This window comes from Nelusetta ayraudi, unplaced genomic scaffold, assembly GCF_046127955.1.
Source record: "Nelusetta ayraudi isolate G7.1 ecotype Tasmania unplaced genomic scaffold, CSIRO-AGI_Nayr_v1 ptg000013l, whole genome shotgun sequence".
Taxonomy (NCBI): domain Eukaryota; kingdom Metazoa; phylum Chordata; class Actinopteri; order Tetraodontiformes; family Monacanthidae; genus Nelusetta; species Nelusetta ayraudi.
In genome coordinates, this window is record NW_027466063.1 from 1,131,046 (window position 1) to 1,144,337 (window position 13,292).

The following is a 13,292-nucleotide window of genomic DNA, read 5'->3' on the forward strand; positions in this document are numbered from 1 at the left end:
GAAGTCATGCACAATGTGCAAAAAGTCACTCCATTTTCAACAACTACTTCTACACAAACACGCAAACAAAAATATTCCCTTTTTCTTGTTTTGTTGAATGCAAATCAATATGATTTTCCTCCTACCTCCAACTCATTGTTATGCGCGTCATTAAGCCTGCCATTTGAGAGTCAACAATCACCTCAAGACTTGATTCCTAACTGACATTTAAGGGGTCTGTGCAGAAGTTCACAAAGAGAACAAAATTCCTCATTGACAATTTGTAGCCTCAGATAATTGCGCAAAATGTCACATTATTGCGGAGAAAGTCAAAACAACACCTAAGCCCACACGGCATTATGCTCACGCTAAGTTCTGACTCATTTCCTTCGATGCCAAATGGTAAACAGCGCAATTTCCCGCACCCCTGCTGCGAGCTGTCAGTCTGCCTCGACTGGCGTAGCATTAAAAAGGCTCCATAAATTTGCATCACCTAAGGCGTTAAATCGGACGGGCGCTGATTGTGGGCTTCGGCAGCAGGAGACATTAATTAGTGCAAATATGTGTCATACGCCGAACATATTATGTGTAATGTACTTCTCGAAGCCCAGCCGAATGCAACGCTGACCCCTTGTTAGGTCCACTGACATGTTTCCACTCCCACATACCATTAAAAGCAGCCTCAAGACTTCCACGCGGGGCTTTTTAATGGTGCTGGCGCTAAATCTCCCGTTCAATAATATACTAAGTGCACAATGCTGTGAACCAGTGTCATTTTTGAGCCTTTATTAGAGTTACAACCACACAGAGGAACATTACAATGCAATTTTCCTACCTGAGTTTCTCATTTTTGAATCACATAGAAAGATTTGGCTTCTCTAACACATTCTGTGAAATGAGTTCTCTCTACTCTGCAGCGATGGAAGAAAAAGCAGAACAAAAATTAAAAGAAAGGAATATATATTTATATATAGGAGCAAATAAAATCCCTCACAAAACAGAATTCACCATTTTACCTCTCAAGGTGCTCGGGACTTACTTATAACCTGAGTCAAAAGTGTATTTTGTCCATAGCAAAATAATTAAACCTGTTCTTTTTTTTCTCTTTTTTCCTCAAATGGTAGCAAAAACACAAGCATTAAAAAGCAACTGGCATCTCACAAAAAATCTCACATTTATTTTATTTTTTTAAACAAGTGTTGAACTTTACATCAGTCTTAAGTGATGAGCCCCTTGGTAACATGTTTACATAGAAAACATGAGCTACAGTACAGCATGTATACCAGTGCTGGAAAATATTCACACATTTCCCATTGATTTCTTTTTGGGAAGATTTAAATAAATATATATATATATATAAAAAATGTTCAAACCCAGGCAGAAGAACTACAATAATGACTCAAGCTTTGCTGTTAACCGTTTGCTTTCCCATCGCTCTGCTATGACTGTTTCAAAAAAAAACTGGTAAACTGGCATTTAAAAATTACACAAAAAAACTGTGCAATGCATAAATCAGTTACTGGGTTTCCTTTTGTGTTCCCATCCTACTTTAAGAAAAAAAAGAAAAAAGAGAAACTTTGGCAAAAAAAAAAAAAAAATCAAAAACAAAATTCAAATGTTTCAACGGGCAACATCGTCGGAGCTCGATGAGCTAAAAACACTGTTCACAAGTGGGGGTAAAAGGTGATAATGCATCAAATCCGCCATTCTTTCTTCTCACTAAGCCGTTAACTACCATGAATGAAGTGTTGGAACCAGAAACACGCTGTATAACACATGTGCAACTTCTACACAATAGTCTCTCCAATGTTAAACTTTGCAGTTAAATGTTTCACCATAGTTTACGTCTCCTGCCCCGCCCCTTGCCCCGCCCCCTTCCCCGCCCCCATGATTCCATAATTTACACTAGCAATACAACAAAATATATATTCTTAGCCATTTTTCCTTGACAACAGTTCAATGTACAGCTGAGAAAATATAAGGCCAGGGGCTTGATTGCTAGTGGTTCTACAATCCAAACATCGTGGTGATGGAGAGTCTGGGACACCAGGACGGTGTGCGTCCCCCCTCTGAGAGTCTGAACGGGAACGTTGTACAAAGAGTCCATGTCCTGGTCCTAGGATGTCATTTTGTTTATGGTTTTTGAAAAAGAAAAAATTTAAAATAAAAGAAAATGGGGAGAGAAAATCAACAAGGATGTTTTTTCGGAGGGGGTGTATGTACAACCTTTTAGACCGGTAAGGTAGCTGATCTGATGTAGCCAGAAATGTTCACTTTTTTTGGTCTTTTCTTTCCTAAAAAAAACAAACAAATTAAAACAAAACAGGAACAAAACATTTTCATACCTTTTTAAAGTTTTCTCAGTTATTCAACAGCAGCAGCACATTTAAATACATAGTTGGCTTGTCTCTTAAAATTGAAATTTGACTCTGCATTGTATGTACAGTCTCATGGAAACGTTGCATCTCCAGGCCGGTGCTGTGAGTCTCTCTTGCAGGGAGGGCAGGAAAAGAGGCATGTTTGAGGGAGAAAACGGAGATGGCGATGCGGCTGGAGGATGAAAGAGCTGGAAAGTGTTTTGTTCTTTTTGACTGGGTCTGTTTTTCTTCGGCCCTCTTCAAAAATAGCGACTCCTCCTCCTTTCACGGGCGTGTCCTCCAACACACCTTGACTGCCAGAGGTTTTCGGAGTGGATTCTTTTATTTTGTTTTTTTTAAATGCATCTAAAGGCTCGTCACCAACTGCATCTGTCCTTCCTGTGCCTGGGCGGCGCCCTCAGGGATGCAGCCCTCGGGGAGGCAGCCGTCGGGGAGGCAGCCGTCGGGGAGGCAGCCGTCGGCGGCGATGGGAATGATGTAGCCGTCGCTGCCGCCTCGGCCTATCTGGTAGTAGGCTTGCAGCTGGTTTCCCGCCCCTAAGTTAGGCATACTTTTGTAGTAAACATCCTCATTCTCGCTCGTCTTGGAGGGCGACAGGTCCTCCGCCACCTCCGGGCCGCTCTCGGGGTACGGAGAGTCCGTCAGGTTGGGCATACTGGTGTACAAGGAGTCTCTGTTGGGGGACTGCGGACTGTCCTCGCCGTTGGTGGGTGTCAGCTCGCCGACCAGGGTCTCGACGCCCCCGTCGGTCCTCACCTTCTTCTGGGGCGCGGGGTACAGAAGCGAGTGAGTCCGCTGGGGGATGAGCGGAGCCTCCAGCTCCCGCTGGTGGTGCAGCTCGAGGCCCACCGCGTCGCCCACGTGCACCAGTGACGATGTGTCCGCCACGATGGCGTCGTCCTCGCTGCTGCTGCCGCCCACCACCGTCACCTCGGGCGGAGCCCGCTCCGCGCGCTGGTGATGGTGGTACTGCGGTGGCGGCTGCTGCTGGTGCTGGTGGTGGTTGTGGTGGTTGTGGTGGCTGTGGTGGTGGTGGGGTGGGTGGTGTAAACTGGGGTGCTGCTGCTGCTGCTGCTGCTGCTGTTGCTGTTGCTGTTGGTGGCTTTTGTTACAGGCACGCAGGTTGTTGTGAACGAGCTCGGAGATGATCATTTTCTCGAAGGCGGCGTCGTCCAGACTGAGGCCGCAGTCCACGACCTGCACACTGTCGCCAAAGTCCCCGTTGCGAAGCGAGTAGCTATTGTTAAAGTTACCATTGAGCGGTAGAGTATCCATTGCACTTGTATCCCTCATCGCGTTGTTCAGTGAATGCCCTGCAAGGAAGGGGGGGAAAGGTGAAGGGGAGAGGTTTGGAATTAGTCGACGCCTGGGCACCGTCACGCGGACAACGTTTAATGCTGTTCAGGATGCAGTTTCAAGGAGAAGCCTCAAGTCAAAGTCAGCCATGCCATGGATCAGGTTAGTTTGGCACAATCCTCAGCCTGCGGTGTCAAGCATGCACCTCTGAGAAATCCTTTTACTTTCTCTCAGAGCCTCCTTTGACTTGGCCACGTGCTTGGAAGCCGAGCAGTGCCGGTTTGGCCCGCCACCAAAGTGGCGGAGCAATTGAAACGGATCCCAAACAACATTAAACTGCACAAACGGAAACGGGAATCACCAGCACAACACATCAGGCAAAAGTAGATGTCCACGGGGATGAAGCCACAAAGCTAGGACACTCAGAGGTCTTTCTAGCAACTAATAGGTTGGATGTACCAAAGGGGAAGAAGATGACAGAGATGGGGATGGGGGGGCGACATGGACGGAGGGGGAGAGCAGCCGTGGGTAACATGGGGCAGCCATCTTTGCTCTCACTACAAGGAGGGGGAGCCCACAAGCAGCACTCCACCATCACCACACACAGCAGGTGAAAAGACTCAACTCACTCACATCATGTCTGTCTGCTCAGGCTATCTGGTCTAAGAGCAGCTGATGTACAAAAGAAAGTAAAAAAAAAAAAAGAAAAGATGATTTTATTGGAACATGAAGGAGAATCACAACCAAAGAGGAGAAACTGAAAGAAAGGAAAGTCTGAGCTGCAAATGTAGCGAGGAGCAAGGGTTCAGCAAATGAAGCAAACAAGCGTTTAATAGCTTTTCAAGTTTACACATTTAAATGCCAAGAGCGACGTCTTGTTGAATTGTTTTCAGGGGGTTTACTTTTCTTCTTCTTTTTTTTTTTTTTTTTTTGTGCAAGCATCGGTTCTGTCCATTAACGGGCAGCTTGTGCACCGAAAGCCGGCAAAAGGTCAGAGCTCGCCCGCAGCCCGGCGCTTGGCATCCGTCACAGTGACAGTTCCCAGCGAGACCCCGCGGTCGCCAGCAGAACGGCCCGAGAATAACACGGCCGCTGCAGAGGTCAGACGCAGTCATGTTAGGAATTTCTCAAAGCATGGAGGTCACGGAGAACGGCGGCGGAGAGGATAAATATTAGTCGTGTGCGCGATTAGGAGAGAAGATAAAGGAAGAATGTGAAGCTGTTGGAACTGGGGGAGGGGGATCAAGGTGTGGACTAATGGGGTATTTTACAGCGATGATTTGTCCTTGGGATAAAAAAGGAGGGGACTGGGGGTCGTTGCGATTGTTGGAGAGTCTCACCATTAAGAAATTAGGGGCGGTGACAGGAACAGTGTGGGAAGAAATGGAAGGAAAACAGACGGGGGGGGATTTAACAGCTGCCTCCGTGACGTCCATGTGTTTCTTTTTTGCGGCTGCTCGGAGGCAATTTGGCCCAGACAGGTGTTGTCTGGGAAGGTGCGAAGGGGGAATTCTGCTGGACGCTGAGACCGCCGAATGCAACACCGGGAGAGACAGTTTTTCAATTTTGGAGAGAAAAGAAAACAGAGAAGAAACAACATAAAAAGAAACCGCTGATATGTGTCGGGGCAGGGAGGCGGGGAGGCGGGGGTAGAGCGACTGACTTTCATTTTTTTAAATTTATTTTCAGTCTCTTCAAAATAAAACACAACACAAATTAAGCCGAAGAGATAAAGAGAGAAGGAGAGCGAGAGAGAGAGAGAGAGAGAGAGAAGCAGAGAAATTGGCGTTTTTGCGATAAAGCCGCCGAGGTTCAGTAAAAAGTTTGTAGCCGAATTTGAGGATAACTTTTGTGAACCACTTGCTCACCGTGAGTGTGTGTTAATGGCCAAACGTATAAAGAAAAGCAAAAGAACAGTGATTGTGCCAAGGTTTGGAAGGGTTGGTTGGTTGTTTTTTTTGTTTTTTTGTTTTTTTTAAATAAGCATGCTGAAAAAAATTTACATTTGATAGGCAAAGTTAAGTTTTACTCCCATACTTGTCTCTCTGTAGGTCACTAGAGGGAAAGCACAGGGGATAAGGACACAACATGACAAAAGATGCCTTTTCAATTTTGAACACATGATCACAGCACAATCATAACAGGTAAAAGAAGGAGAAGAAGAAGAATGAGGGCTTAAGGTTTTCATCAGACTCCGAAACTAATTTACATGTGCGACTTAATGCAAACGCTGCATTAAGCAGATATAAGCTCCGTCGCAGAGCGCAGGGCTAACAAACCACCTGATAAACGTGGCAGCATTTATCATAAGTATCATGCACGCACATGCATACAGTACACAGCACACATTAAATGCACCGTGTAGAGTAATTTTGGGGGGTGGAGGAGGCAGTAATTCCGAAAGAAGAGCAAAAAAAAAAAAAAAAAATAGGACAGGCAGACGGCAGCATTCTGCTTTTCTGGCCGAACAAAAGAGGACAGAAGAAGCCAAAAGAAAAGGGCATGAATTCTGCAGGGGAGAAAGAATTGAGAGAAGCACACCTGGCGAGTTAAAGACTGGAGCCGTCGGGGTGTTACACACGACCGTCTCGGCCAGCAAGGTGTTATAAGGGTTGTTAGTGCCTTGCGGTCGAAGAAGTGGGTTTGTTAGTAGGTAGTTCCCGGTCATTCCTGGAAGAGGCGAGACAAGAGAGCGGAGCAGGTCAGTCCCGGCGCAGCTGGCCGGCGGTCGATCAAAGTCTCAGGGAGGACAGAGAGAGAGAGAAAGAGGACAGAAGTTGGAGCGAACGTGAGTCGTTGTGAGGGGTTCTGCATTGTGAGGCGCTCGCTCCCAAGAGTCGGGGCGGAGGGGATGAAAGAAGGGGAGGAAGTCGCGTTCTCGCCGCTTCGAAACGAGCATCAACTGCAACCATCACGGAACTAAATTTGCGTCACCTATAGATGTTTTATTTTTTAAACTACGATCCAATGTTTCCGTCGCCCTCCCAAACGCTCGTCTTTTTTTTTCTTCACGCCTTGTTTCTCCGTGACCGCCGCCGCCATCCATCGCGGCCGTTAAACGCTCATATGCCGCATCGGGGACGTCGTCTCCGGGGAAGTTTGTCATGACAGGTAAGTGCTTCCAGGCCCACATTTAACACACTAACTTGACAGGTGGAGGTGGTGGTGGTGGTGGATGTGGGGAGCGACCGGGCCACTGCGACCCGCCCACTACCAAGTGATCGATAACCAGCTTTGCGTTTCTATCTCCAGGACGCTCGGCATCCTGCGTCAAAACTGTCTGAGGTTTAGCGGGAGCGACAGCGGAAAGGAAAAGGAGGAGGCGCAGCAGCAGCAGCAGCAGGAGGAGGAGGAGGAGGAGGAGGAGGAGGAGGAGGAGGAGGAGGAGGAGTAGGTGGAGGAGGAGGGCGGAGCCAGCGCAGTGTAAACACTCCCCGCCGCCCTGCACATGCTTGGAAAGCCATTTTAGAGGCAGCAGAAAAGCCCCAAGAACACAGCGGGCGCTCGCTCGGAGGGGTCAGCCGGAGTTGAACATCATCTTCTCATCATCATATTTGTGCTCAAGCTAAATAATAAATGACGGCGTTTTCCCTTTTTTTTTTACCCCCCCCCCCCCCCCCCCCCGCCTCCTCCTCCTCCTCCTGCTGCTCCTCCACTCCCTCCGTCCATCTCTCCCTCCCTCCTACATGATGGAACAGAAGTCACCTTATATGCCGAGGCAACAAATGGCTTCACTCTGCTTGTCAAGTTTTTTTTTTTTTCTTCCCCCAGGTTTTTTTTTTTTTTTTTTTTTTTTTTGTAGATTTTTCTATTCCTCGCGAGTCTGCCGATGAACTTTGGACAGCCAGCACTTAAAAAAAAAAAAAAAAAAAGCAGCTCTCGACCCAATTTGATGAGTGACGTTACCAGTCAGAGAGGCGAGGCGGTATTTGAGGACGGATTTTTGTAATCCTCCGCTGGCGGAGCGGACGGAGCAGCAGACGAAAGACCTGCACTTTCCACCCTTTATTCCCTCCTTTCCTTTCCTTGCCGGTCCTCCCTCTCTCTTTGTGCCATTTTCAAAGCCAGAAGCTTCTATTACAGGAGTGGGCGGTGACGGCGGGGAATCGCCGGGATCGAAGGCGGCACTTTTTTAGCGGGGTGATGAAATGTTGTGTGCGGGTGTGAATGCGGGAGAGGGCGAGCGAGCGAGCGAGCGAGCAGCAGAGAGAAAGAAAGAGAGAGAGAGACAGAGAAAGGAGGTGTGAACTGACCTTGGTTAAGGGTGGAGGTGCTGTTGATGTCACCTGAGATAAAGGACGACTCAGATTGCTTTCTTACGGTGTCATTCCACATTCTCCTGATACGACTCTGTCAGGTCAACAAGGGACAGTGATTAGGACTTTGAACAGGGCCGCTCGCCTTGCAGATCAATTCCGATTTGGTTCGGATACGCAAGCTAATGACTTTCCTTGTCCTCGCTTCCTGCTGATATGCCAATGAGGTAAAGGGGCTACTTAAAAAAAAAAAAAGTATGCTATCTACCTGTCTGTCTATCTGTCAATCAAATAAGTGAAAAAAAAAGTTTGCTAGGGCGACAAAAAAAAAAGTGTTTTTCTTTTATTTTGACGTGTGGGCTTGAAAACAGCACAGCACTGTATGGCGTTAGTGAGAGAGAGATTAAAGCAGGTGCTAGAGGGGGCAAAATGGCAGAAAGGTGCTCATGCAGGACAGCAGATGCTGCTCACAGAAAGCATCCCCCCCCCTAAAAAAAGTGGAAGAAAGCAGGACATATGTGCATTTCATATTCCCATCGTTTGTTCTTCGGGCAAAACAATGCAAATGTTCCGTGTTTCAGGAGCAAACTCTCGCCCCCCCGGGCGGAGTCAAGGACTCTGTGCGAAGCCGTCGATGCTCTACCTGGGTACCGGAGGAGTAGCGGGCGCTGGTCCGCGCCGTGGAAGTCTTGGCCGAGCCGTGCGAGCTCTCGGTGGGCAGCCCGCCGCAGCAGTACGTGTGGCGGAAGCACTTGCTGTACTCTTTGCGGACCTGCGTGAGCAAAACGGCCACAGCGTTCAACACGTTTGCCAGCCTGCGACGGGGCCTCGGCTGAAGTCTTGAGAGGCGCCGCAGTTTGTTCTTTATGTGTGCAGTGCTTGGAGGGAACGTTGGGGAATTCGACTTTTTCCACTTTGGGGTGGAATTTATTGACAATGTAAAAAAAAAAAAGTTGAGGCGGCAGTGGTGTTATTGTGTCATGGGAGAAGGGTGCAATGGTAAAAAAAAAAGAAGAAGCTATGAACAGGGGTGGGTAGACCACCAATAAAACTCTGTTTCTAAATAATGTGTCATGAGATATTTTTTGAAGTGTTGTCTTATAATGTAAAGATTTGAACAGCGTGATGATAACTGTTAAAAAAACAAACTCATTAGATCAGGACTGTCAGTGGTCAGTTCATGGATCAGATGCCTGTGTTCAACATTTTTCACTCAACAGCTGGACATATGCATTAAAAAAAAAATGGAGAAGGTCGAATTAGGTTAATCTGTAAATGTGATTTTGCATTGTGAAATTTCAGCCAAAAGCAAAATCTACCAAAATGAGTGAGTGGAGCACACGGCCAGGTCTTTGTTCTGGTGCTACAGGGAGAAGGAAGGAAACCACTCACCTTTTTCTGGAGGAGGCAGTGGAAGATGAAGATAAACATTCCTTGGAAGGTGTTGAATATGGTGAAGAGGTACGCCATGACGATCGAGGCCTCGTTGATGAAGAAGAGGCCGAAGGACCACGTGAGGCCCAGCAGACACAGCAGGGCGAAGGCACCCATCACCCAGGATCTGCAGGACGCCATTCAAACACACAAAGACACACACACACACACACACACACACACAGGTAGAGGACAAATGACGGGTTTATGAGTTTGACCTGCAGCCACCATGAAAACAAAGGGTCAAAACCTGCAAACTGTGTGAAAGGAAATTGCAAATCACACCCATGTCGTCCAAGCAAACTGGGTTGCACTTGCTGCTGTTAGAAGAAACGATGTTGACAGGAGGCAAAAACCTCAAAAACTTCCATTCCATCAAACTGACTCTCTCTATGTTAGAAGACGCACAAGGTCCTACGAAGCAACTGCACGGCATGTTTGCACAATCAACAAGACTATCATTAACTAAATATTGACATAGACGGTGTGTGTTCAACACAATTGCAGAACTAGAACTGAAGGAGGGGGAAAAGAGTTCAAGGAGGGGAATAAATAATAAAAACACTCATAATAACAAAAACAAAAGAGGCCTCCGCCTTGTGTGTGAAGGTCCAGCGGAGCCTTCGGACACCAGCAGCGGTCACAGTTCAGACACGACGGCAATGACAACAGCAACAACAACAACCAAACTGGAGTTAAAGGTGATGGACACGGTGCGAGTCGACAGCCACAAGGACACGGGATGAAGAGCTCTGAAGCCGCAGTCGTGGGAGAAGGATGGGCATTGCAAAAGGAAGGAAGGAAGGAAGGAAGGTAGCGAGAGTCAAACTACAGGCTGGAGAGGGGACTTCTGGGAAAGATGTTCTTACTTGATAAAGCGTTTATTATCTTCATAGCTAGAGTGCAAGATAGGCAGGAAGAGAGAGACACAATTAGATCAGAGCGCATTACAGTGCGAGTCGGCATCTTAGGCAGAGCGCATTAATTTGCTATGCGGGGAGGAAAGTCGCGAGAGGTTGCGAGATTAGGCTCGCACGAGATCTGAGACGCCCCGGCTGGCGCTCGCGGAGATGTAAGCCTATTGTGAGGGAAAAGTGCTTGGTCACAGCATACTGTCGGTGTTGCGCAATTAGACTTTCATGTGTCAGCTGCAGTGCACGGGTGGTCGTGTGTGGGTGAAGTACAGACTGAGGTGTACTGAGGTGGGGAGAGGGGAAAAAAAAAAAAAAAAAGCTTACCCCGGCAAATCTGTGTTATAGTAGCCGTCACAAACGCGATAATTACTGGTGTGGGGGTCGCAGGACAGAGAGGAGGACAAAGAGCGACAGCAGAGGAGAAAGCAGAGGGCGGTGCGTTAACTTTGGCGTTACAGCCGAACATGCAGTGACACTGGTCATAGACAAGCAAAAAAACAAAACAAAGAAAAACCACACAAGGGAAAAGGGACAAATGCAAAGCTGCAAGCATCGTTGGACACGTCCCTGCAAAAGGGGCGCAAAAAATAACATTAACATCCCGGTGTGCTGCTCCGCTGTGGGTTAGCTAATCAGGGAGTAGAATTCTGATCAAATCAAAAGGTCTAAATACAGATTTTTTTTTTTTTTTTTTTAAACCGGTTCTCGCTGATTGCAACTTTTCCCACATTACCACACAAATTTCTGACGGAATAAATAAATAGAAAACGGTGCCGCTGCCTTCTGGGATGCGGCAGCTCAAGCGACGCAACCAGCCGACTCTAAACTGAAAAGGTCCTCAAACAGCAGCCTGCAGTAACTGGCAGTGAGCAGCATTTTCCTGCAAGCGAACAAAACAAAACAAAAAAAATCTGAACAATTAGCCAAGCAGATTAAAAAAACAAAAAAAAAACGCTCTTTCTTCCCCAAGTGAAAAACACTTTATAAATGCTGCGGCTTGAAGTGCACTGGGACGGCAGGGAGGGGTGGCGGTTGAGCGGTGGCGGTTGTGTAAGGAAGGAAATTCTTCATTTCTGAGACGTTGAGAGAGAGGGGGGAAATAAAAAAAAAAAAAAAGCTTTGACATGTTCCAGCGGCAAACAGACACACATGGTAACTGTTACAGCGTACCGCACCCTCGCAGAGCTAACAGGGCATAGTTAAGTCGCAGCCTGAGAGCGATGCGGCTCATGCCAGTGAAATTTTGTGGCCGGTGGCTTGGAGCAAAAACAAAAAAAAAAGAAAACGGGAGAAATTCCCAGAAAAAAAAAAAAAGAGGATGAAAAGATGAGTCACATGCAGTCGTGACGGCAAAGTAATGCAGAAAGTCTGATTTAGATATTGTTCTGACTTGCGGATGAAAATAAAATGCATCTTAAAATTCATATAGACACACTGTATATATATATATATGTGTGTATCTGTGTGAATGTATGTATGTATGTGTATATATTTATATAAAATTTACATATCATACACATTTATGCACATGTATTTGTCATCCAGTACTGGACTTAATGCTAAGGAGGATAAAAATTCCACTACCATATGATTAAAAAAAAAAAAAAAAAAAAATGTCACGCAGCTTTAGCTCCCTGTGGATGGAGAGCATCAGTGTTACACAAGAGAATGCGTGAATGCGTGTGACCCATTACTCACTTTATATTCTCCAGTCGACTAGAGTCCGGTTTCAAGGTGGTGGTGTGCTTCACCATCTTGTACATGGTGATGACCAGGAAGATGAGATTGAGCTGTCAAAACAGAGTAGCGGCGGCGTTAATACATGGAGATGTATGAGGCAGGAGACGGCGGACAGAGAGGGAAAAACTGTTAATTTGCTTCTAAGTATTAAAAGAGGCGAGCCTTGACTTTCTCTACATGTCCACAGACTAATCCAATGAACATCTAGCGTTCCAGCTGCTCAGCCGGGCCGACTGGCGCCAAATTTAGTGTCATTCTATATCAATAAGAGCATGGAAATGCATTAAAATCCATCACCGACGGAGGGGTGGGGGAGGAAAGAAGGAAGGGGGGGGCAAGGAACCCCAGTCGACGGGCGGCACTGTCAGTGAGGAATGAAAAGTAGCGGGGGAAATAAGAGAGCCTTTTGTTGTGCACAACAACTGTCTATCATTTTATGGGCGCGGTGAAATATTATAAGGTATAACCAGGAGCAAGGCTGGGGGAGGACGGCACACACTGTTTCCATTTTCTTTCTTTCCCTCCGCCGTAGCGGGCGGCGGACACAAAGAGAGAAGGGAGAAGGGCAAAAGGCAGACACATGTTGGCTGGCCGCTTGCTGTTAATGCATTAAATCTTAAGGGAGCTGGTGGCACACACGTCTGATAGAGACGTGGATACAGTGTTGTTGTGTGTGTTTCGAGTTCCGTTGTGTGTTTATTCGCCACCTTTAAAAAAAAAAAAAATCAATAGGGCCATTTAGCGGCACACACACACACACACACATACACGAAAGAAGCTAGACGGCGAGGAGCTGCTCCAAATAATTCACTTCAAAAACTATTTGTGCCGGGGCTAAACTAGTCCTTGACAAAGTGCATACATGCACTCAACCGGGAGAGTAACCACGCTGTGTGTTTTCGCTGCGGGCCAGGCATGTATAAATAATGTCAAGGAATATCTAAGAACACAGAGAGAGAAAGAGAGGGAAGAGAGAAAAAAAAAAGTGTCTTCTGCAGCGCGCAAGGCAGGGTTGGGCAGGTACATTTATGTAAGCGTCGGCCACGTCGGCTCGCGACAAAAGAGCCTGGTTTCAAGGTGCGCCTTTTAAGACGCGGACTGAATGGCTGACCTGTTGGCCGCTGGACACAGAGAAGTCATTTGCTCTCCAAGAGACATTTTCTGTGTCCCTGTGCTCCCTGCGCGCTCTGCGATCAAAAGACTGCCTTGGATCAATACGGGACTCCTCCACATGCAGTCTACTCATGGGGCTGCGCACAATAACCAAAGCGGTAAGAAAAAAGAGAGAGCAGATA

General features: G+C 47.0%; 1 protein-coding gene across 14 annotated transcripts in view; it reads right to left on the minus strand.

Moving 5' to 3' along the window:
- Positions 1-750: 750 nt before the first annotated feature.
- adgrl2a (adhesion G protein-coupled receptor L2a) overlaps positions 751-13,292 on the minus strand; it is a 92,487-nt gene continuing 79,945 nt past the window's right edge. For 4 of the 14 annotated variants that reach the window (XM_076022636.1, XM_076022644.1, XM_076022637.1 and 1 more), the window contains 6 exons: positions 11,956-12,047; positions 9,302-9,470; positions 8,553-8,681; positions 7,907-8,003; positions 6,195-6,323; positions 751-3,670 (listed from right to left, as the gene is read on the minus strand). In XM_076022636.1, the coding sequence (XP_075878751.1) occupies positions 2,703-3,670; positions 6,195-6,323; positions 7,907-8,003; positions 8,553-8,681; positions 9,302-9,470; positions 11,956-12,047 (1,584 nt within the window). In that variant the 3' untranslated portion in view covers positions 751-2,702. Of the gene's footprint in view, positions 3,671-5,656; positions 5,709-6,194; positions 6,324-7,906; positions 8,004-8,552; positions 8,682-9,301; positions 9,471-10,581; positions 10,627-11,955; positions 12,048-13,292 lie in introns of all 14 variants that reach the window. The other 10 variants (XM_076022641.1, XM_076022646.1, XM_076022642.1 and 7 more) reach the window with 5 other exon arrangements.